Source organism: Ascaphus truei, unplaced genomic scaffold (genome assembly GCF_040206685.1).
Source record: "Ascaphus truei isolate aAscTru1 unplaced genomic scaffold, aAscTru1.hap1 HAP1_SCAFFOLD_461, whole genome shotgun sequence".
Classification (NCBI taxonomy): domain Eukaryota; kingdom Metazoa; phylum Chordata; class Amphibia; order Anura; family Ascaphidae; genus Ascaphus; species Ascaphus truei.
Window position 1 is genome coordinate 77,677 of NW_027456792.1, and position 22,454 is coordinate 100,130.

At 48.6% G+C, this 22,454-nt stretch overlaps 1 protein-coding gene across 4 annotated transcripts in view; it reads right to left on the reverse strand.

Annotated features, from left to right (window-relative positions):
• Positions 1-22,454, reverse strand: part of ARFIP2 (ARF interacting protein 2) — a 177,742-nt gene that overhangs the window by 39,081 nt on the left and 116,207 nt on the right. For all 4 annotated transcript variants that reach the window (XM_075584159.1, XM_075584157.1, XM_075584160.1 and 1 more), the window contains one exon: positions 19,075-19,190. In XM_075584159.1, the coding sequence (XP_075440274.1) occupies positions 19,075-19,190 (116 nt within the window). The remainder of the gene's footprint in view (positions 1-19,074; positions 19,191-22,454) is intronic.

Here is a 22,454-nt window from a genome sequence, read left to right on the forward strand (position 1 = left end):
TGAGAGGTGAAGGGGTGGTGGAGGTATGGTGAAATTAGAGTGATGGTGGATGTATGGTGAGAGGTGAAGGGGTGGTGGAGGTATGGTGAAATTAGAGTGATGGTGGATGTATGGTGAGAGGTGAAGGGGTGGTGGAGGTATGGTGAAATTAGAGTGATGGTGGATGTATGGTGAGAGGTGAAGGGGTGGTGGAGGTATGGTGAAATTAGAGTGATGGTGGAGGTATGGTGAGAGGGCAAGGGGTGATGGATGTATGGTGAAATGAGTGATGGTAAATGTATGGTGAGTGGGGAAGGGGTGATGGAGGTATGGTGAAATTAGAGTGATGGTGGAGGTATGATGAGAGGGGAAGTGGTGGTGAAATGAGTGATGGTGGAGGTATGGCGGAAGGGGTGGTGAAGGTATGGTGAAATGAGAGTGATGGTGGAAGTATGGTGAGGGGGAAGGGGTGGTGAAATGAGTGATGGTGGAGGTATGGTGAGAGGGGAAGAGGTGGTGGAGTTATGGTGAGAGGGGAAGGGGTGGTGAAGGTATGGTGAAATGAGAGTGATGGTGGAGGGGATGGGGTGGTGAAGGTACAGTGAAATTATAGAGATGGTGGAGGTATGGTGAAATTAGAGTGACGGTGGCGGTATTGTGAGAGGGGTAGGGGTGGTGAAGGTATGGTGAAATTAGTGATGGTGGAGGTATGGTGAGAATGGAAGGGGTCGTGGAGGTATGGTGAGAGGGGAAGGGGTGTTGAAGGTATGGAGAGAGGGGAAGGGGGGATGGAGGTATGGTGAGAGGGGAAGGGGTGATGGAGGTATGGTGAAATTAGAGTGATGGTGGATGTACGGTGATAGGGGAAGGGGTGATGGAGGTATGGTGAAATTAGAGTGATGGTGGAGGTATGGTGAGAGGGCAAGGGGTGGTGGAGGTATGGTGAAATGAGTGATGGTGAATGTATGGTGAGAGGGGAATGGGTGATGGATGTATGGTGAAATGAGTGATGGTGAATGTATGGTGAGTGGGGAAGGGGTGATGGAGGTATGGTGAAATTAGAGTGATGGTGGAGGTATGGTGAGAGGGGAAGGGGTGGTGGAGGTATGGTGAGAGGGGAAGGGGTGGTGGAGGTATGGTGAGAGGGGAAGGGGTGATGGAGGTATGGTGAAATGAGTGATGGTGGATGTATGGTGAGAGGTGAAGGGGTGGTGGAGGTATGGTGAAATTAGAATGATGGTGGAGGTATGGTGAGAGGGCAAGGGGTGGTGGAGGTATGGTGAAATTAGAGTGATGGTGGATGTACGGTGATAGGGGAAGGGGTGATGGAGGTATGGTGAAATTAGAGTGATGGTGGAGGTATGGTGAGAGGGCAAGGGGTGGTGGAGGTATGGTGAAATGAGTGATGGTGAATGTATGGTGAGAGGGGAAGGGGTGATGGATGTATGGTGAAATGAGTGATGGTGAATGTATGGTGAGTGGGGAAGGGGTGGTGGAGGTATGGTGAAATTAGAGTGATGGTGGAGGTATGGTGAGAGGGGAAGGGGTGGTGAAATGAGTGATGGTGGATGTATGGTGAGAGGTGAAGGGGTGGTGGAGGTATGGTGAAATTAGAGTGATGGTGGAGGTATGGTGAGAGGGCAAGGGGTGGTGGAGGTATGGTGAAATGAGTGATGGTGAATGTATGGTGAGTGGGGAAGGGGTGATGGAGGCATGGTGAAATTAGAGTGATGGTGGAGGTATGATGAGAGGGGAAGGGGTGGTGAAATGAGTGATGGTGGAGGTATGGCGGAAGGGGTGGTGAAGGTATGGTGAAATGAGAGTGATGGTGGAAGTATGGTGAGGGGGAAGGGGTGGTGAAATGAGTGATGGTGGAGGTATGGTGAGTGGGGAAGAGGTGGTGGAGGTATGGTGAGAGGGGAAGGTGTGGTGAAATGAGTGATGGTGGAGGTATGGTGAGAGGGGAAGAGGTGGTGGAGTTATGGTGAGAGGGGAAGGGGTGGTGAAGGTATGGTGAAATTAGAGTGATGGTGGCGGTATTGTGAGAGGGGAAGGGGTGGTGAAGGTATGGTGAAATTAGTGATGGTGGAGGTATGGTGAGAAAGGAAGGGGTCGTGGAGGTATGGTGAGAGGGGAAGGGGCGTTGAAGGTATGGAGAGAGGGGAAGGGGGGATGGAGGTATGGTGAAATTAGAATGATGGTGGAGGTATGGTGAGAGGGCAAGGGGTGGTGGAGGTATGGTGAAATTAGAGTGATGGTGGAGGTATGGTGAGAGGGCAAGGGGTGGTGGAGGTATGGTGAAATTAGAGTGATGGTGGATGTACGGTGATAGGGGAAGGGGTGGTGGAGGTATGGTGAAATGAGTGATGGTGGAGGTATGGTGAGAGGGGAAGGGGTGATGGATGTATGGTGAAATGAGTGATGGTGAATGTATGGTGAGTGGGGAAGGGGCGTTGAAGGTATGGAGAGAGGGGAAGGGGGGATGGAGGTATGGTGAAATTAGAATGATGGTGGAGGTATGGTGAGAGGGCAAGGGGTGGTGGAGGTATGGTGAAATTAGAGTGATGGTGGATGTACGGTGATAGGGGAAGGGGTGGTGGAGGTATGGTGAAATGAGTGATGGTGGAGGTATGGTGAGAGGGGAAGGGGTGATGGATGTATGGTGAAATGAGTGATGGTGAATGTATGGTGAGTGGGGAAGGGGTGATGGAGGCATGGTGAAATTAGAGTGATGGTGGAGGTATGGTGAGAGGTGAAGGGGTGGTGAAATGAGTGATGGTGGATGTATGGTGAGAGGTGAAGGGGTGGTGGAGGTATGGTGAAATGAGTTATGGTGAATGTATGGTGAGTGGGGAAGGGGTGATGGAGGCATGGTGAAATTAGAGTGATGGTGGAGGTATGGTGAGAGGTGAAGGGGTGGTGGAGGTATGGTGAAATTAGAGTGATGGTGGATGTATGGTGAGAGGTGAAGGGGTGGTGGAGGTATGGTGAAATTAGAGTGATGGTGGATGTATGGTGAGAGGTGAAGGGGTGGTGGAGGTATGGTGAAATTAGAGTGATGGTGGATGTATGGTGAGAGGTGAAGGGGTGGTGGAGGTATGGTGAAATTAGAGTGATGGTGGAGGTATGGTGAGAGGGCAAGGGGTGATGGATGTATGGTGAAATGAGTGATGGTAAATGTATGGTGAGTGGGGAAGGGGTGATGGAGGTATGGTGAAATTAGAGTGATGGTGGAGGTATGATGAGAGGGGAAGTGGTGGTGAAATGAGTGATGGTGGAGGTATGGCGGAAGGGGTGGTGAAGGTATGGTGAAATGAGAGTGATGGTGGAAGTATGGTGAGGGGGAAGGGGTGGTGAAATGAGTGATGGTGGAGGTATGGTGAGAGGGGAAGAGGTGGTGGAGTTATGGTGAGAGGGGAAGGCGTGGTGAAGGTATGGTGAAATGAGAGTGATGGTGGAGGGGATGGGGTGGTGAAGGTACAGTGAAATTATAGAGATGGTGGAGGTATGGTGAAATTAGAGTGACGGTGGCGGTATTGTGAGAGGGGAAGGGGTGGTGAAGGTATGGTGAAATTAGTGATGGTGGAGGTATGGTGAGAATGGAAGGGGTCGTGGAGGTATGGTGAGAGGGGAAGGGGTGTTGAAGGTATGGAGAGAGGGGAAGGGGGGATGGAGGTATGGTGAGAGGGGAAGGGGTGATGGAGGTATGGTGAAATTAGAGTGATGGTGGATGTACGGTGATAGGGGAAGGGGTGATGGAGGTATGGTGAAATTAGAGTGATGGTGGAGGTATGGTGAGAGGGCAAGGGGTGGTGGAGGTATGGTGAAATGAGTGATGGTGAATGTATGGTGAGAGGGGAATGGGTGATGGATGTATGGTGAAATGAGTGATGGTGAATGTATGGTGAGTGGGGAAGGGGTGATGGAGGTATGGTGAAATTAGAGTGATGGTGGAGGTATGGTGAGAGGGGAAGGGGTGGTGGAGGTATGGTGAGAGGGGAAGGGGTGGTGGAGGTATGGTGAGAGGGGAAGGGGTGATGGAGGTATGGTGAAATGAGTGATGGTGGATGTATGGTGAGAGGTGAAGGGGTGGTGGAGGTATGGTGAAATTAGAATGATGGTGGAGGTATGGTGAGAGGGCAAGGGGTGGTGGAGGTATGGTGAAATTAGAGTGATGGTGGATGTACGGTGATAGGGGAAGGGGTGATGGAGGTATGGTGAAATTAGAGTGATGGTGGAGGTATGGTGAGAGGGCAAGGGGTGGTGGAGGTATGGTGAAATGAGTGATGGTGAATGTATGGTGAGAGGGGAAGGGGTGATGGATGTATGGTGAAATGAGTGATGGTGAATGTATGGTGAGTGGGGAATGGGTGATGGAGGTATGGTGAAATTAGAGTGATGGTGGAGGTATGGTGAGAGGTGAAGGGGTGGTGAAATGAGTGATGGTGGATACATGGTGAGAGGTGAAGGGGTGGTGGAGGTATGGTGAGATTAGAATGATGGTGGAGGTATGGTGAAAGGGGAAGGGGAAGGGGTGGTGATGGTATGGTGAAATTAGAGTGATGGTTGAGGTATGGTGAGAGGGGAAGGGGTGGTGAAATGAGTGATGGTGGAGGTATGGCGGAAGGGGTGGTGAAGGTATGGTGAAATGAGAATGATGGTGGAGGTATGGTGAGGGGGAAGGGGTGGTGAAATGAGTGATGGTGGAGGTATGTGAGAGGGGAAGAGGTGGTGGAGGTATGGTGAGAGGGGAAGGTGTGGTGAAATGAGTGATGGTGGAGGTATGGTGAGAGGGGAAGGGGTGGTGAAGGTATGGTGAAATGAGAGTGATGGTGGAGGGGATGGGGTGGTGAAGGTACAGTGAAATTATAGAGATGGTGGAGGTATGGTGAAATTAGAGTGATGGTGGCGGTATTATGAGAGGGGAAGGGGTGGTGAAGGTATGGTGAAATTAGAGTGATGGTGGAGGTATGATGAGAGGGGAAGGGGTGGTGAAATGAGTGATGGTGGAGGTATGGCGGAAGGGGTGGTGAAGGTATGGTGAAATGAGAGTGATGGTGGAAGTATGGTGAGGGGGAAGGGGTGGTGAAATGAGTGATGGTGGAGGTATGGTGAGTGGGGAAGAGGTGGTGGAGGTATGGTGAGAGGGGAAGGTGTGGTGAAATGAGTGATGGTGGAGGTATGGTGAGAGGGGAAGAGGTGGTGGAGTTATGGTGAGAGGGGAAGGGGTGGTGAAGGTATGGTGAAATTAGAGTGATGGTGGCGGTATTGTGAGAGGGGAAGGGGTGGTGAAGGTATGGTGAAATTAGTGATGGTGGAGGTATGGTGAGAAAGGAAGGGGTCGTGGAGGTATGGTGAGAGGGGAAGGGGCGTTGAAGGTATGGAGAGAGGGGAAGGGGGGATGGAGGTATGGTGAAATTAGAATGATGGTGGAGGTATGGTGAGAGGGCAAGGGGTGGTGGAGGTATGGTGAAATTAGAGTGATGGTGGAGGTATGGTGAGAGGGCAAGGGGTGGTGGAGGTATGGTGAAATTAGAGTGATGGTGGATGTACGGTGATAGGGGAAGGGGTGGTGGAGGTATGGTGAAATGAGTGATGGTGGAGGTATGGTGAGAGGGGAAGGGGTGATGGATGTATGGTGAATGTATGGTGAGTGGGGAAGGGGTGATGGAGGCATGGTGAAATTAGAGTGATGGTGGAGGTATGGTGAGAGGGGAAGGGGTGGTGAAATGAGTGATGGTGGATGTATGGTGAAGGGGTGGTGGAGGTATGGTGAAATTAGAGTGATGGTGGAGGTATGGTGAGAGGGGAAGGGGTGGTGAAATGAGTGATGGTGGATGTATGGTGAGAGGTGAAGGGGTGGTGGAGGTATGGTGAAATTAGAGTGATGGTGGAGGTATGGTGAGAGGGCAAGGGGTGGTGGAGGTATGGTGAAATGAGTGATGGTGAATGTATGGTGAGTGGGGAAGGGGTGATGGAGGCATGGTGAAATTAGAGTGATGGTGGAGGTATGATGAGAGGGGAAGGGGTGGTGAAATGAGTGATGGTGGAGGTATGGCGGAAGGGGTGGTGAAGGTATGGTGAAATGAGAGTGATGGTGGAAGTATGGTGAGGGGGAAGGGGTGGTGAAATGAGTGATGGTGGAGGTATGGTGAGTGGGGAAGAGGTGGTGGAGGTATGGTGAGAGGGGAAGGTGTGGTGAAATGAGTGATGGTGGAGGTATGGTGAGAGGGGAAGGGGTGGTGAAGGTATGGTGAAATTAGAGTGATGGTGGCGGTATTGTGAGAGGGGAAGGGGTGGTGAAGGTATGGTGAAATTAGTGATGGTGGAGGTATGGTGAGAAAGGAAGGGGTCGTGGAGGTATGGTGAGAGGGGAAGGGGCGTTGAAGGTATGGAGAGAGGGGAAGGGGGGATGGAGGTATGGTGAAATTAGAATGATGGTGGAGGTATGGTGAGAGGGCAAGGGGTGGTGGAGGTATGGTGAAATTAGAGTGATGGTGGAGGTATGGTGAGAGGGCAAGGGGTGGTGGAGGTATGGTGAAATTAGAGTGATGGTGGATGTACGGTGATAGGGGAAGGGGTGGTGGAGGTATGGTGAAATGAGTGATGGTGGAGGTATGGTGAGAGGGGAAGGGGTGATGGATGTATGGTGAAATGAGTGATGGTGAATGTATGGTGAGTGGGGAAGGGGTGATGGAGGCATGGTGAAATTAGAGTGATGGTGGAGGTATGGTGAGAGGTGAAGGGGTGGTGAAATGAGTGATGGTGGATGTATGGTGAGAGGTGAAGGGGTGGTGGAGGTATGGTGAAATGAGTTATGGTGAATGTATGGTGAGTGGGGAAGGGGTGATGGAGGCATGGTGAAATTAGAGTGATGGTGGAGGTATGGTGAGAGGTGAAGGGGTGGTGGAGGTATGGTGAAATTAGAGTGATGGTGGATGTATGGTGAGAGGTGAAGGGGTGGTGGAGGTATGGTGAAATTAGAGTGATGGTGGATGTATGGTGAGAGGTGAAGGGGTGGTGGAGGTATGGTGAAATTAGAGTGATGGTGGATGTATGGTGAGAGGTGAAGGGGTGGTGGAGGTATGGTGAAATTAGAGTGATGGTGGAGGTATGGTGAGAGGGCAAGGGGTGATGGATGTATGGTGAAATGAGTGATGGTAAATGTATGGTGAGTGGGGAAGGGGTGATGGAGGTATGGTGAAATTAGAGTGATGGTGGAGGTATGATGAGAGGGGAAGTGGTGGTGAAATGAGTGATGGTGGAGGTATGGCGGAAGGGGTGGTGAAGGTATGGTGAAATGAGAGTGATGGTGGAAGTATGGTGAGGGGGAAGGGGTGGTGAAATGAGTGATGGTGGAGGTATGGTGAGAGGGGAAGAGGTGGTGGAGTTATGGTGAGAGGGGAAGGGGTGGTGAAGGTATGGTGAAATGAGAGTGATGGTGGAGGGGATGGGGTGGTGAAGGTACAGTGAAATTATAGAGATGGTGGAGGTATGGTGAAATTAGAGTGACGGTGGCGGTATTGTGAGAGGGGAAGGGGTGGTGAAGGTATGGTGAAATTAGTGATGGTGGAGGTATGGTGAGAATGGAAGGGGTCGTGGAGGTATGGTGAGAGGGGAAGGGGTGTTGAAGGTATGGAGAGAGGGGAAGGGGGGATGGAGGTATGGTGAGAGGGGAAGGGGTGATGGAGGTATGGTGAAATTAGAGTGATGGTGGATGTACGGTGATAGGGGAAGGGGTGATGGAGGTATGGTGAAATTAGAGTGATGGTGGAGGTATGGTGAGAGGGCAAGGGGTGGTGGAGGTATGGTGAAATGAGTGATGGTGAATGTATGGTGAGAGGGGAATGGGTGATGGATGTATGGTGAAATGAGTGATGGTGAATGTATGGTGAGTGGGGAAGGGGTGATGGAGGTATGGTGAAATTAGAGTGATGGTGGAGGTATGGTGAGAGGGGAAGGGGTGGTGGAGGTATGGTGAGAGGGGAAGGGGTGGTGGAGGTATGGTGAGAGGGGAAGGGGTGATGGAGGTATGGTGAAATGAGTGATGGTGGATGTACGGTGATAGGGGAAGGGGTGATGGAGGTATGGTGAAATTAGAGTGATGGTGGAGGTATGGTGAGAGGGCAAGGGGTGGTGGAGGTATGGTGAAATGAGTGATGGTGAATGTATGGTGAGAGGGGAAGGGGTGATGGATGTATGGTGAAATGAGTGATGGTGAATGTATGGTGAGTGGGGAAGGGGTGGTGGAGGTATGGTGAAATTAGAGTGATGGTGGAGGTATGGTGAGAGGGGAAGGGGTGGTGAAATGAGTGATGGTGGATGTATGGTGAGAGGTGAAGGGGTGGTGGAGGTATGGTGAAATTAGAGTGATGGTGGAGGTATGGTGAGAGGGCAAGGGGTGGTGGAGGTATGGTGAAATGAGTGATGGTGAATGTATGGTGAGTGGGGAAGGGGTGATGGAGGCATGGTGAAATTAGAGTGATGGTGGAGGTATGATGAGAGGGGAAGGGGTGGTGAAATGAGTGATGGTGGAGGTATGGCGGAAGGGGTGGTGAAGGTATGGTGAAATGAGAGTGATGGTGGAAGTATGGTGAGGGGGAAGGGGTGGTGAAATGAGTGATGGTGGAGGTATGGTGAGTGGGGAAGAGGTGGTGGAGGTATGGTGAGAGGGGAAGGTGTGGTGAAATGAGTGATGGTGGAGGTATGGTGAGAGGGGAAGAGGTGGTGGAGTTATGGTGAGAGGGGAAGGGGTGGTGAAGGTATGGTGAAATTAGAGTGATGGTGGCGGTATTGTGAGAGGGGAAGGGGTGGTGAAGGTATGGTGAAATTAGTGATGGTGGAGGTATGGTGAGAAAGGAAGGGGTCGTGGAGGTATGGTGAGAGGGGAAGGGGCGTTGAAGGTATGGAGAGAGGGGAAGGGGGGATGGAGGTATGGTGAAATTAGAATGATGGTGGAGGTATGGTGAGAGGGCAAGGGGTGGTGGAGGTATGGTGAAATTAGAGTGATGGTGGAGGTATGGTGAGAGGGCAAGGGGTGGTGGAGGTATGGTGAAATTAGAGTGATGGTGGATGTACGGTGATAGGGGAAGGGGTGGTGGAGGTATGGTGAAATGAGTGATGGTGGAGGTATGGTGAGAGGGGAAGGGGTGATGGATGTATGGTGAAATGAGTGATGGTGAATGTATGGTGAGTGGGGAAGGGGTGATGGAGGCATGGTGAAATTAGAGTGATGGTGGAGGTATGGTGAGAGGGGAAGGGGTGGTGAAATGAGTGATGGTGGATGTATGGTGAAGGGGTGGTGGAGGTATGGTGAAATTAGAGTGATGGTGGAGGTATGGTGAGAGGGGAAGGGGTGGTGAAATGAGTGATGGTGGATGTATGGTGAGAGGTGAAGGGGTGGTGGAGGTATGGTGAAATTAGAGTGATGGTGGAGGTATGGTGAGAGGGCAAGGGGTGGTGGAGGTATGGTGAAATGAGTGATGGTGAATGTATGGTGAGTGGGGAAGGGGTGATGGAGGCATGGTGAAATTAGAGTGATGGTGGAGGTATGATGAGAGGGGAAGGGGTGGTGAAATGAGTGATGGTGGAGGTATGGCGGAAGGGGTGGTGAAGGTATGGTGAAATGAGAGTGATGGTGGAAGTATGGTGAGGGGGAAGGGGTGGTGAAATGAGTGATGGTGGAGGTATGGTGAGTGGGGAAGAGGTGGTGGAGGTATGGTGAGAGGGGAAGGTGTGGTGAAATGAGTGATGGTGGAGGTATGGTGAGAGGGGAAGAGGTGGTGGAGTTATGGTGAGAGGGGAAGGGGTGGTGAAGGTATGGTGAAATTAGAGTGATGGTGGCGGTATTGTGAGAGGGGAAGGGGTGGTGAAGGTATGGTGAAATTAGTGATGGTGGAGGTATGGTGAGAAAGGAAGGGGTCGTGGAGGTATGGTGAGAGGGGAAGGGGCGTTGAAGGTATGGAGAGAGGGGAAGGGGGGATGGAGGTATGGTGAAATTAGAATGATGGTGGAGGTATGGTGAGAGGGCAAGGGGTGGTGGAGGTATGGTGAAATTAGAGTGATGGTGGATGTACGGTGATAGGGGAAGGGGTGGTGGAGGTATGGTGAAATGAGTGATGGTGGAGGTATGGTGAGAGGGGAAGGGGTGATGGATGTATGGTGAAATGAGTGATGGTGAATGTATGGTGAGTGGGGAAGGGGTGATGGAGGCATGGTGAAATTAGAGTGATGGTGGAGGTATGGTGAGAGGTGAAGGGGTGGTGAAATGAGTGATGGTGGATGTATGGTGAGAGGTGAAGGGGTGGTGGAGGTATGGTGAAATGAGTTATGGTGAATGTATGGTGAGTGGGGAAGGGGTGATGGAGGCATGGTGAAATTAGAGTGATGGTGGAGGTATGGTGAGAGGTGAAGGGGTGGTGGAGGTATGGTGAAATTAGAGTGATGGTGGATGTATGGTGAGAGGTGAAGGGGTGGTGGAGGTATGGTGAAATTAGAGTGATGGTGGATGTATGGTGAGAGGTGAAGGGGTGGTGGAGGTATGGTGGAAGATTGCAACCGAAGTTGTTAAGAACGAATATGCAAAAGTGATATAAGTGAAGAAAAAAAAAAAAAAAAAAAAAAAGGTGCAGTTTTAACATTTAAGCACAGGCAAGTAAGACAGGGAAAGGAGTCTTAGCCTGCCACCGAGAGAGAGAATAGAACGGAAAAGAATGCCAGCCCTGGTAATATTTCTTTGAAAACTTTATTCGTGCTGGCCACACGAATGGGTCTTTTAAAACCAGAAAATATTCTTTTTCCTTCAGTTCTAATAGCAACTAGAAAGGGGAGTCTTTTTCTATGGGAGGGGGAAGTTCAGGGAGCGCAGTCTTATGTGATTTTTGAATCCCACATGGAAATGTACCTTACGTTAGTATGAGTCAAAATAATTCTGTTAAGGGACAGAAGGGTACCGCTGCAGTTATTTTATCATTGCCAGGACAGAAGTTAATATAAGAACAAGTGAAAAATAAAGCAAGTACGCTGTTTAAAGTATGTAGTATTACTGCAGCAGAAGGCAGGTTACAGCCAGAAGAGTGGCGAAAGATATTGAAAAAAAAAAAAAAAAAAGGAGAGGAATTTTGAATGATAACAACCTGCTGAAGATAGCAGAAGCCTGGTTTAATGTTACCAAGGCTGTCCAGAGAAAAATAGACCGAGCAGGAGATAGAAAAGGGAGGCTAAGATTGTTTTAATTGTGGTGTGACTGATTTATCTATGTGTGGCTATTGAGCTTCAAAAGGAAGGTTTCACTGAAATAGAATGTGGAGGGAAAGATAAGAAAAGTTACTGTTATATGAAAGTACCCGAAAGTGACAAAACTACACCTTCTACCCCTAAAGTTGACTCTCCCCCTCCATATCCTCAAAATAGTCCATGTCCCGTGGAATCACCATATTGGGTATGTCCCATATGCAAATCACAGAACCCAGTATGCAGGGATAATTGTTACTCCTGTGGAGCTCACCGCCCCCGTGAGCCTGCTAGTCAGGAGAAAGACGAGAAAATAAAATTATGCCCCCTTGTCACAAGATAGCATGAATTTGTAGTGAATGAAGTCAGTGAAACTATGAAAGTTCAAAACAGAAGGCATTAAAAAGAACTGAGTGTAGGGAGATAGCATGAGCGTGTGGCGTTATTTGTGTGTTAAGAAGTTATATGAACCTCAGCTATATAAAAGCCTGTTGGTTAATTTTTGAAAGGTCATAAAAAATGTAGTTCTTAGGGCTCTGGATAAAGCTCCATGTATTTAAACTTTAAGCAAAAGTTCCAAGCTAATAATTATTATTTTTCAGGAAGAAGCTGTGGTGTATCTTTATCTTATCTTTTCAGGGTCAATTGGCGAAACGCCCAGAAACAAGATGGCTCTTTGCCCGGAAACAAGTCTTATAGAAAATATTTTTTCTTTAGTCAGATGAATATGCAGAGTGTCTTTAAAATTATAAAGCTGACCATGTGCTCAGCACTGTGCAAAGAGATTATATAAAGCAAGACATTAGTGTGAAGTCTTATACAAAATCATTTGTCTATTAACTGAATATGTGATGTATGTTATAACGAATTAACCATTTATTTTTTCCAAACGTGTCCGTAAGCAGTGGTTATTGTAAAAATTGCTGTGTAATCTAGAATGGGTTTGCTAGAGGGTGGTGAATTTGGGAGTCACCTCTCATTTGTGGGTGTGTCTTGTGTATAGGGTTAAATACAGGGGATACATAGTTGCAAAAGCAGTTACATAAGTGAATAAGGTATGCATTATGTAGAAGGCATTTCAAATTTCTTAGCAGAATAGTTACAGTGGAGTGTTCGGGGTAAAAGCCAAATAGGGATTGGCTAGGGAAATTTGTAGGGGTAAAATAATTGCTTAAATTGGGAGGGAATATTTTTCCATAACAGTAGATAGTATTGGGAAAAGGGATATTGGCCTGTAGTTTGAGACAGTGTTTTTTGTCCCCACTTTTGAAGCTTGGGACAAACTCTGGTAGTTTCCCAGGTCTTAGGGATATGGCCTGCAGACAGGATAGAATTAATTATGGAAACAAGTGGTTAGCAAGGGATGAGGCCCTAAAGTTTCAGGAACTTAGATTGTATCAAAGTCAGGTTCACATTGGCTACTTAGTTTTAATTTGAGGAACATTAATAGGGAATACCTCTGTCTATATGTGGATGCTAAGACAGGAGTAAACACATTGATACAAGAATTTAGTCCTAGGTATAAATTATCTCCCTATGAGACACATATGGGATGACTTGTGACTATCAACAGTCCAAAGGAAAGAATTAAGGACCATGTTAGTGGTAATAAAACAGTAAGTTGTATGCAACTAATACATTTTTTGAGTCTCTCTAGGCAAAGTTGAAAGTGCACCTACTCGAGATGGGGTTAATAGTCACATATTCCCTGCGCAAGCATGCTTTTCATCTCAGGTGAAAAGGCCTAAAGTAATCACCAATACAGCAATTAAAGCGGCAGAGTCATTTTCCTGGACCCAAAGTACAGTAAAGCTCGTTCCAGCTCCACCAAACATTCCAGCTCCACCAAAGACCAAAGTCACCTAAAGCACAGCCGCATCAAGTTAACGTCTTGCCGAGTCAAAACTCTAACCGTTAACCAACGAGGAAAATAAGACACCAGGCTAAGGCCAGGTTTTATCAGAACTTTTCATTTTTTCAGAGACTCAATATTTTTATTCTTTAGAGTGTGTTAAGTTAGAAATTTAAGGTGTATGTACAAGTGAGCCTTGATGGGAGGATTGGTTTCCTGGAAGCGTGGCTTGTGAAAGCTCTTGTATGTGTTTTGGCAGTACTCTTCACTCTCTATGTATGTGTCATGTGCAGCAAAACTTTGATCCAGAAGTGTGTTGCACCTCCACCGAAAGGAGGGCGGGTGTCAGCCACAAGGAAAGGATCATAAGTCAGCCATGTTGACCCATCGCAGACATCGTCTGTTCTGATATTCTGAGTGATTGATGTATACAATGCGTGCAGGGTGAGGATCATGCATTAGCTTCCACAGATACCAAACCCCCTCAATTCTCAGTAATAGAATGTTGTGATGATTATGAAAATCCAAGAACAGGTTCAGATTAGGCTTATGGCCTTACAAAACAGAATTGCTTTAGACTATGTTTTAGCTTCAAAAGGAGGGTTATCTGTTTGATTAAAGACAATGTTGTGTTTTTATTTCAGATCAGTGTAGCAATGTGCAGCATGAACTTGATTAAATACAAGAGATTCAAAAGAGGTTTACAAAGGGAAGTGACAGATTATCACCCTTGGGGTTAGGTGAATGGCTTAGATCACTTGGAGCAAATTTTTTTTTTTGAATGTTTTGATGTGTTTGGGAGTGTTACTTGTTGTCATATATGTGGGTGTCACGTGTTGCAAAGGTATGATCCACAGGTGTGCGACCCCCTCCCCCATTCGGATGCCACTCTTTACAGATGCCAGAAAACAGCAGTCCCGTGAAGAAAGAAGATGCCGACCACAGTTATTCAATTCATCAAAAGACATATTGGCCGCAGCGCCTTACGAGACTATGACAGTGAAGGGCACGCGCCCTTGTCCTCTGAAGTTATCCCTGGACTATCATCATGAACTTTATTCTCAAAAGCTATGTTTTAAGAATAAAAAGGGAGGGAGTGACAAAGTGAGAATATGACGTAAGGGAGGGGGGTCTGATATAACAGCACTGGGATCTAAGCAACCATTTTGAGTCAGCATCCATCTTAGGTGCCTGATATTGTCTATTGTCTGTATGAAAGTTGGAATGAATGTTAGTTTAAAATACATTTTTTCTTCTGAAGTTCCAATTGATATTGAGCGGTTCAGCTAAGCCAAAAAACCTTGAGAACAAGAGCAATGTGCCAATGTTCGGGAATAAAGCTAGGAAGGTTTAACCCAGGATTCTGTACCTCTAATTCATCTATATCCTCCACTGACCTACAGAATCACACGCTACATATGTTAGATATTTATTGGTTGTGTGGAAATGGTAAGCTCCGAAATATTCTACCCCAAGTGTGGCAAGGACAGTGTGCATTAGTTAAGGTAGTTATGCCTTTTAGAGTGCTCCCATGGGAACCAGAAGTACAGTACCTATCCAGGAAACCTCTCTCTTTGCCGCGGTCAAAAAGGAGTATTGAGACAGCTCTACAAAGTGATAATTTGGTATATAGAGATGCAATAGGGGTTCCAAGGGGGGTCCCTGATGAATTTAAGGCCCAAGACCAAATTTCCGCTGGATTCGCATCAATCATCCCACAAGTACAAATTAATAAAAATGTTGATTGGATCAATTATCTGTATTACAACCAACAGAGATTTATCAATTATAGTAGGGACGCTTTCCAAGGTATAATTGAGGAACTAGGACCAAATACCAGAATGACTCTTCAGAATCGTATGGCCTTGGATATGCTTTTAGCAGAGAAAGGGGGGGTATGTTCAATGTTTGGAGAAGAATGTTGCACGTTTATCCCAGAAAACTCTGTGATAGATGGAAAGACGGTCAAAGCACTAAACCAGATCAGGGATCTAGCGGCAGAGGTTAAGAGAAATTCAGGGGTGGATACCAGCTGGGCCAACTGGCTGGCAGATTGGACTGGAGGCTGGAAGTCAATTCTCACGACTATTGGATTGATTTTGTTATGTTTATTTGTCTTTGCTATCCTTGTGCTTTGCTGTGTCTTTCCTCTTTATCGGAAACTAATGTATAAAGTAGTCGGAGCAGAAACGATGATGAGTACAGGAAGTGATCTGGAATCATTTTTGCAAACTAAAGCTAAGCCGGATATGCCTACCCGAAGCCCCCCAAAGCAGAAATATATTATGCATAATTCTTTATTATAAGAACCAAGTTTCTGGGGAAAGAGACTCCTACGATGTTTACAGTCTTGATGGAAGGTATGAATATCTGTTAGAGATGTGTTGTGCCAGTAGTCAAGTGAAGAAATCCTTTCCCCATTCCCCGCATCGTAGGACAGCTTGTATCCCCTAGGGAGGGAACGAATAAATATAGATTCAAGGGGGGATTGTGAAGGTAGAAGAGATTATGTGAATATATGTTTATCCGTTATTCCGAGTGTTATATAACTCAGCCCAGTAAATAGATATTGTCCAGTAAAGATGGCGCCTGTATCCGGGACCGCACCCTGAGATTATCCTGGAAGGAAGAAATCCGGCTGATGCAAGATGTACAAACAACTGACTTATCAGCCCGAGTCTCTCATGAGCTGATCACGCACCCATGCACGAAGGAATGTGCACGCCTCGGGGAATAATGTGTACCAATGAGAGACAACAGCGTGTCCCGGAGCAAGATATATCTGGCTAAAACCCAACCCCCTGCCTCGCCCCATTGTAAGCTATATGAACTGTGTGAGCTGAACAATAAAGCAGCAGTTCCTGTGTTACCCCTGGGATAACGCATGTACTGAGATTGAAGCTGAACTTTGTGTCAGAATCTTTCTTAGTGAGCTAGCGCATGCATGAGTGAATTTGGAGCAAGTGACTGAAGAGAGAGACCCTGATATAGTGAGATTCACGACCTCATTAAAATTAGAGTGATGGTGGATGTATGGTGAGAGGTGAAGGGGTGGTGGAGGTATGGTGAAATTAGAGTGATGGTGGAGGTATGGTGAGAGGGCAAGGGGTGATGGATGTATGGTGAAATGAGTGATGGTAAATGTATGGTGAGTGGGGAAGGGGTGATGGAGGTATGGTGAAATTAGAGTGATGGTGGAGGTATGATGAGAGGGGAAGTGGTGGTGAAATGAGTGATGGTGGAGGTATGGCGGAAGGGGTGGTGAAGGTATGGTGAAATGAGAGTGATGGTGGAAGTATGGTGAGGGGGAAGGGGTGGTGAAATGAGTGATGGTGGAGGTATGGTGAGAGGGGAAGAGGTGGTGGAGTTATGGTGAGAGGGGAAGGGGTGGTGAAGGTATGGTGAAATGAGAGTGATGGTGGAGGGGATGGGGTGGTGAAGGTACAGTGAAATTATAGAGATGGTGGAGGTATGGTGAAATTAGAGTGACGGTGGCGGTATTGTGAGAGGGGAAGGGGTGGTGAAGGTATGGTGAAATTAGTGATGGTGGAGGTATGGTGAGAATGGAAGGGGTCGTGGAGGTATGGTGAGAGGGGAAGGGGTGTTGAAGGTATGGAGAGAGGGGAAGGGGGGATGGAGGTATGGTGAGAGGGGAAGGGGTGATGGAGGTATGGTGAAATTAGAGTGATGGTGGATGTACGGTGATAGGGGAAGGGGTGATGGAGGTATGGTGAAATTAGAGTGATGGTGGAGGTATGGTGAGAGGGCAAGGGGTGGTGGAGGTATGGTGAAATGAGTGATGGTGAATGTATGGTGAGAGGGGAATGGGTGATGGATGTATGGTGAAATGAGTGATGGTGAATGTATGGTGAGTGGGGAAGGGGTGATGGAGGTATGGTGAAATTAGAGTGATGGTGGAGGTATGGTGAGAGGGGAAGGGGTGGTGGAGGTATGGTGAGAGGGGAAGGGGTGGTGGAGGTATGGTGAGAGGGGAAGGGGTGATGGAGGTATGGTGAAATGAGTGATGGTGGATGTATGGTGAGAGGTGAAGGGGTGGTGGAGGTATGGTGAAATTAGAATGATGGTGGAGGTATGGTGAGAGGGCAAGGGGTGGTGGAGGTATGGTGAAATTAGAGTGATGGTGGATGTACGGTGATAGGGGAAGGGGTGATGGAGGTATGGTGAAATTAGAGTGATGGTGGAGGTATGGTGAGAGGGCAAGGGGTGGTGGAGGTATGGTGAAATGAGTGATGGTGAATGTATGGTGAGAGGGGAAGGGGTGATGGATGTATGGTGAAATGAGTGATGGTGAATGTATGGTGAGTGGGGAATGGGTGATGGAGGTATGGTGAAATTAGAGTGATGGTGGAGGTATGGTGAGAGGTGAAGGGGTGGTGAAATGAGTGATGGTGGATACATGGTGAGAGGTGAAGGGGTGGTGGAGGTATGGTGAGATTAGAATGATGGTGGAGGTATGGTGAAAGGGGAAGGGGAAGGGGTGGTGATGGTATGGTGAAATTAGAGTGATGGTTGAGGTATGGTGAGAGGGGAAGGGGTGGTGAAATGAGTGATGGTGGAGGTATGGCGGAAGGGGTGGTGAAGGTATGGTGAAATGAGAATGATGGTGGAGGTATGGTGAGGGGGAAGGGGTGGTGAAATGAGTGATGGTGGAGGTATGTGAGAGGGGAAGAGGTGGTGGAGGTATGGTGAGAGGGGAAGGTGTGGTGAAATGAGTGATGGTGGAGGTATGGTGAGAGGGGAAGGGGTGGTGAAGGTATGGTGAAATGAGAGTGATGGTGGAGGGGATGGGGTGGTGAAGGTACAGTGAAATTATAGAGATGGTGGAGGTATGGTGAAATTAGAGTGATGGTGGCGGTATTATGAGAGGGGAAGGGGTGGTGAAGGTATGGTGAAATTAGTGATGGTGGAGGTATGGTGAGAATGGAAGGGGTCGTGGAGGTATGGTGAGAGGGGAAGGGGTGTTGAAGGTATGGAGAGAGGGGAAGGGGGGATGGAGGTATGGTGAGAGGGGAAGGGGTGATGGAGGTATGGTGAAATTAGAGTGATGGTGGATGTACGGTGATAGGGGAAGGGGTGATGGAGGTATGGTGAAATGAGTGATGGTGGAGGTATGGTGAAAGGGGAAGGGGTGTGGAGGTATGGTGAGAGGGAAGGGGTGGTGGAGGTATGGTGAGAGGGAAGGGGTGGTGGAGGTATGGTGAGAGGGAAAGGGGTGGTGGAGCTATGGTGAGAGGAGAAGGGGTGGTGAAAGTATGGTGAGAGGGGAAGGGGTAGTGAAGGTATGGTGAAATGAGAGTGATGGTGGAGGGGAAGGGGTGGTGAAGGTACCGTGAAATTATAGAGATGGTGGAGGCATGGTGAGAGGGGAAGGGGTGGTGAAGGTATGGTGAAATGAGAGTGATGGTGGAGGGGAAGGGGTGGTGAAGGTACCGTGAAATTATAGAGATGGTGGATGCATGGTGAGAGGGGAAGGGGTGGTGAAGGTATGTTGAAATTAGAGTGATGGTGGAGGTATGGTGAGAGGGGAAGGGGTGATGAAATGAGTGATGGTGGATGTATGGTGAGAGGTGAAGGGGTGGTGGAGGTATGGTGAAATTAGAGTGATGGTGGATGTATGGTGAGAGGGGAAGGAGTGGTGAAGGTATGGTGAAATGACAGTGATGATGGACGTATGGTGAGAGGGGACAGGGTTGTGAAGGTATGGTGAAATGAGAGATGGTGGAGGGGATGGGGTGGTGAAGGTACAGTGAAATTATAGAGATGGTGAAGGTATGGCGAGAGGGGAAGGGGTGGTGAAGGTATGGTGAAATAAGTGATGGCGGATGTACAGTATGGTGAGGGGGAAGGGGCAATGTAAAAGAGATATCAACTGGAAGGAAGAGAGAAATACAGGAGAGGGGTGAAGCAGAATAAGCTAGAGGAGGGTACAATGTGGTGGGAGAAGAGAAGATACAGGAGGAGAATATGAAGATGGAAGGACCAGATCTTACTTTGTATGTGTTGATTCCCCATTTCTTCATAAGGTCAAATTTCTCCACAGCCAAACCTCGTGACAGCTCTTCTGAAGATAGTGCAGCATGTGCAGAACCCTGCTGGGAGATGGACCCTATAGAACAAGGAGCATCGGCTATAGAATCATACTGCCAAGAGATGAACCATATAAAACAAAGAACGTCCCCTATACAGTACAATCACACTGCTAAGAGGTGGACCCTATACTGTAGAACAATGAACATCTCCCATAGAATTCCACTGCAGGGAAATGGACCATATACCTGTAGAACAAGGGGCATCCCCTATAAAATCATGCTGCTGTGAGATAACCCCATAGAATAACGAATATTCCTTATAGAGTCACACTGCTATTAGATGGACCCTATTGAACAAGGAACATTCCCTACAGAATCACACTGCTAAGAGATTAACCATGTAGAACAATGAGCGCCCCCTATAGAATCACACCGCTGGCAGATGGGCCCCATGGACCAGGAAACATCCTGGAAGATTGACTCAATCGAACAACGACTGTCCAAATAAATATATAAACTTGCCATTCCCGTGTTGGTTACGAGGTAAATATTCAGGTAGTTTTTCACCAGTTCCTAAACCTTATTAAAGTTCCTTCAAAGAAACCCACCTAACCGATCCAATCACATCCACTGACCCCACTGTCGGGCCAATCACCATGCCACCAACAACACTAAATCCAGAGACCTGAAACACCAACCAAGCAAGCTCTCACTGCACCTAACCCATAACCTGACCGTAATGTTCCCCTCTCCCCCTACCCACCAACCTCACAATGCCCCTAACCCATAACCTGACCATAATGTTCCCCTCTCCCCCTACCCACCAACCTCACAATGCCCCTAACCCATAACCTGACCATAATGTTCCCCTCTCCCCCTACCCACCAACCTCACAATGCCCCTAACCCATAACCTGACCATAATGTTCCCCTCTCCCCCTACCCACCAACCTCACAATGCCCCTAACCCATAACCTGACCATAATGCGTCCACCCCTGTCCACCAACTAAGCAATCTCTCACTGCACCTAACCCATAACCTGACCGTAATGTTCCCCTCTCCCCCTACCCATCAACCTCTCAATGCCCCTAACCCATAACCTGACCATAATGCTTCCACCCCTGTCCACCAACTAAGCAAGCTCTCAATGTATCTAACCCAGCGGTGCGCAAACTGGGGACGGGGGGAGTAGGGGGGGGGGCGAGACTGACTGCGGGGGCCCCCGCGTGCTTCCCAAAGGCACTTAAATGCCGGGGAAGCGGTGAAGGCCTCTGTAAACCTCACTTACCATGGCAACGTGACGTCATGACGCTGGAGCAGAGGTAAGGGGGGGGGGGGGGCCGGAGAAAGAGGAACAGCCGGCAGGGGGGCGCAGGGAAAAAAGTTTGCGCTCCCCTGATCTAACCCATAACCTGACCATAATGTTCCCACCCCTACCCACCAACCAAGAAGCCCTCAATACACCTAACCCGTAACCAGACCATAATATTCCCCTCTCCCCCTACCCACCAACCAAGAAGCCCTCAATACACCTAACCCGTAACCAGACCATAATATTCCCCTCTCCCCCTACCCACCAACCAAGAAGCCCTCAATACACCTAACCCAGGGCCTGACCATAATGTTCCCCCCTGCCCACCAACCAGTTTGAGACAGCCCCCGTTCTGCCAAGCAGTCTCCCGGTCAGTACGAGAGACAGCCCCCGTTCTGACAAACAGTCTCCCGGTCAGTACGAGAGACAGCCCCCGTTCTGACAAACAGTCTCCCGGTCAGTACGAGAGACAGCCCCCGTTCTGACAAGCAGTCTCCCGGTCAGTACGAGAGACAGCCCCCGTTCTGCCAAACAGTCTCCCAGTCAGTACGAGAGACAGCCCCCGTTCTGCCAAGCAGTCTCCCGGTCAGTACGAGAGACAGCCCACATTTTGCCAAGCAGTCTCCCGGTCAGTATGAGAGACAGCCCCCATTCTGGCAAACAGTCTCCCGGTCAGTACGAGAGACAGCCCCCGTTCTGCCAAGCAGTCTCCCGGTCAGTACGAGAGACAGCCCCCGTTCTGCCAAGCAGTCTCCCGGTCAGTACGAGAGACAGCCCCCGTTCTGCCAAACAGTCTCCCGGTCAGTACGAGAGACAGCCCCTGTTCTGACAAGCAGTCTCCCGGTCAGTACGAGAGACAGCCCCCGTTCTGACAAGCAGTCTCCCGGTCAGTACGAGAGACAGCCCCCGTTCTGACAAGCAGTCTCCCGGTCAGTACGAGAGACAGCCCCCGTTCTGACAAACAGTCTCCCGGTCAGTACGAGAGACAGCCCCCGTTCTGACAAACAGTCTCCCGGTCAGTACGAGAGACAGCCCCCGTTCTGACAAGCAGTCTCCCGGTCAGTACGAGAGACAGCCCCCGTTCTGACAAGCAGTCTCCCGGTCAGTACGAGAGACAGCCCCCGTTCTGACAAGCAGTCTCCCGGTCAGTACGAGAGACAGCCCCCGTTCTGACAAACAGTCTCACGGTCAGTACGAGAGACAGCCCCCGTTCTGACAAACAGTCTCCCGGTCAGTACGAAAGACAGCCCACATTTTGCCAAGCAGTCTTGTGGGCCAGATATGGATTCCCTAGCAATTCCAGACTGTAATGAAACAATTTACATGGGAGCGATAGTTACAGAAACAAGGAGCGAGTAGAAGGCTCAGGAGGACGATATGGAGCCATGTCAGCCGTACACACAAGTGGGTCTGTTTGGTTCATGATGGCACCATTGTGAAGTTTGTTTCTGGGTTACAACCACTCTATTGTAATATATGTTCTTATTTAAAGGTGTGAAATACTTGTATTTTTGTTCAGAGTCTACCAACTAATATACTGTATGTATACACAGTATATGTGAATATATGTGTATACATACAGTGGTGTGAAAAAGAAAGTACACCCTCTTTGAATTCCATGGTTTTACATATCAGGACATAATAACAATCATCTGTTCCTGAGCAGGTCTAAAAATTAGGTAAATACAACCTCAGATGAACAACAACACATGGACATATTACACCGTGTGTGTGTGTGTGTGTGTGTGTGTGTGTGTGTGTGTGTGTGTGTGTGTGTGTGTGTGTGTGTGTGTGTGTGTGTGTGTGTGTGTGTGTGTGTGTGTGTGTGTGTGTGTGTGTGTGTGTGTGTGTGTGTGTGTGTGTGTGTGTATACATGACATATTACACCGGGTCATGATTTATTTAACAAAAATAAAGCCACAATGGAGAAGCTGTGTGTGAAAAACTAAGTATACCCTCACTGCTGCCATTGGGGATGGGGGGGCTGTACATCCACAGCAGCACAGAGGGGGGAGGGGATGCTGGAGGG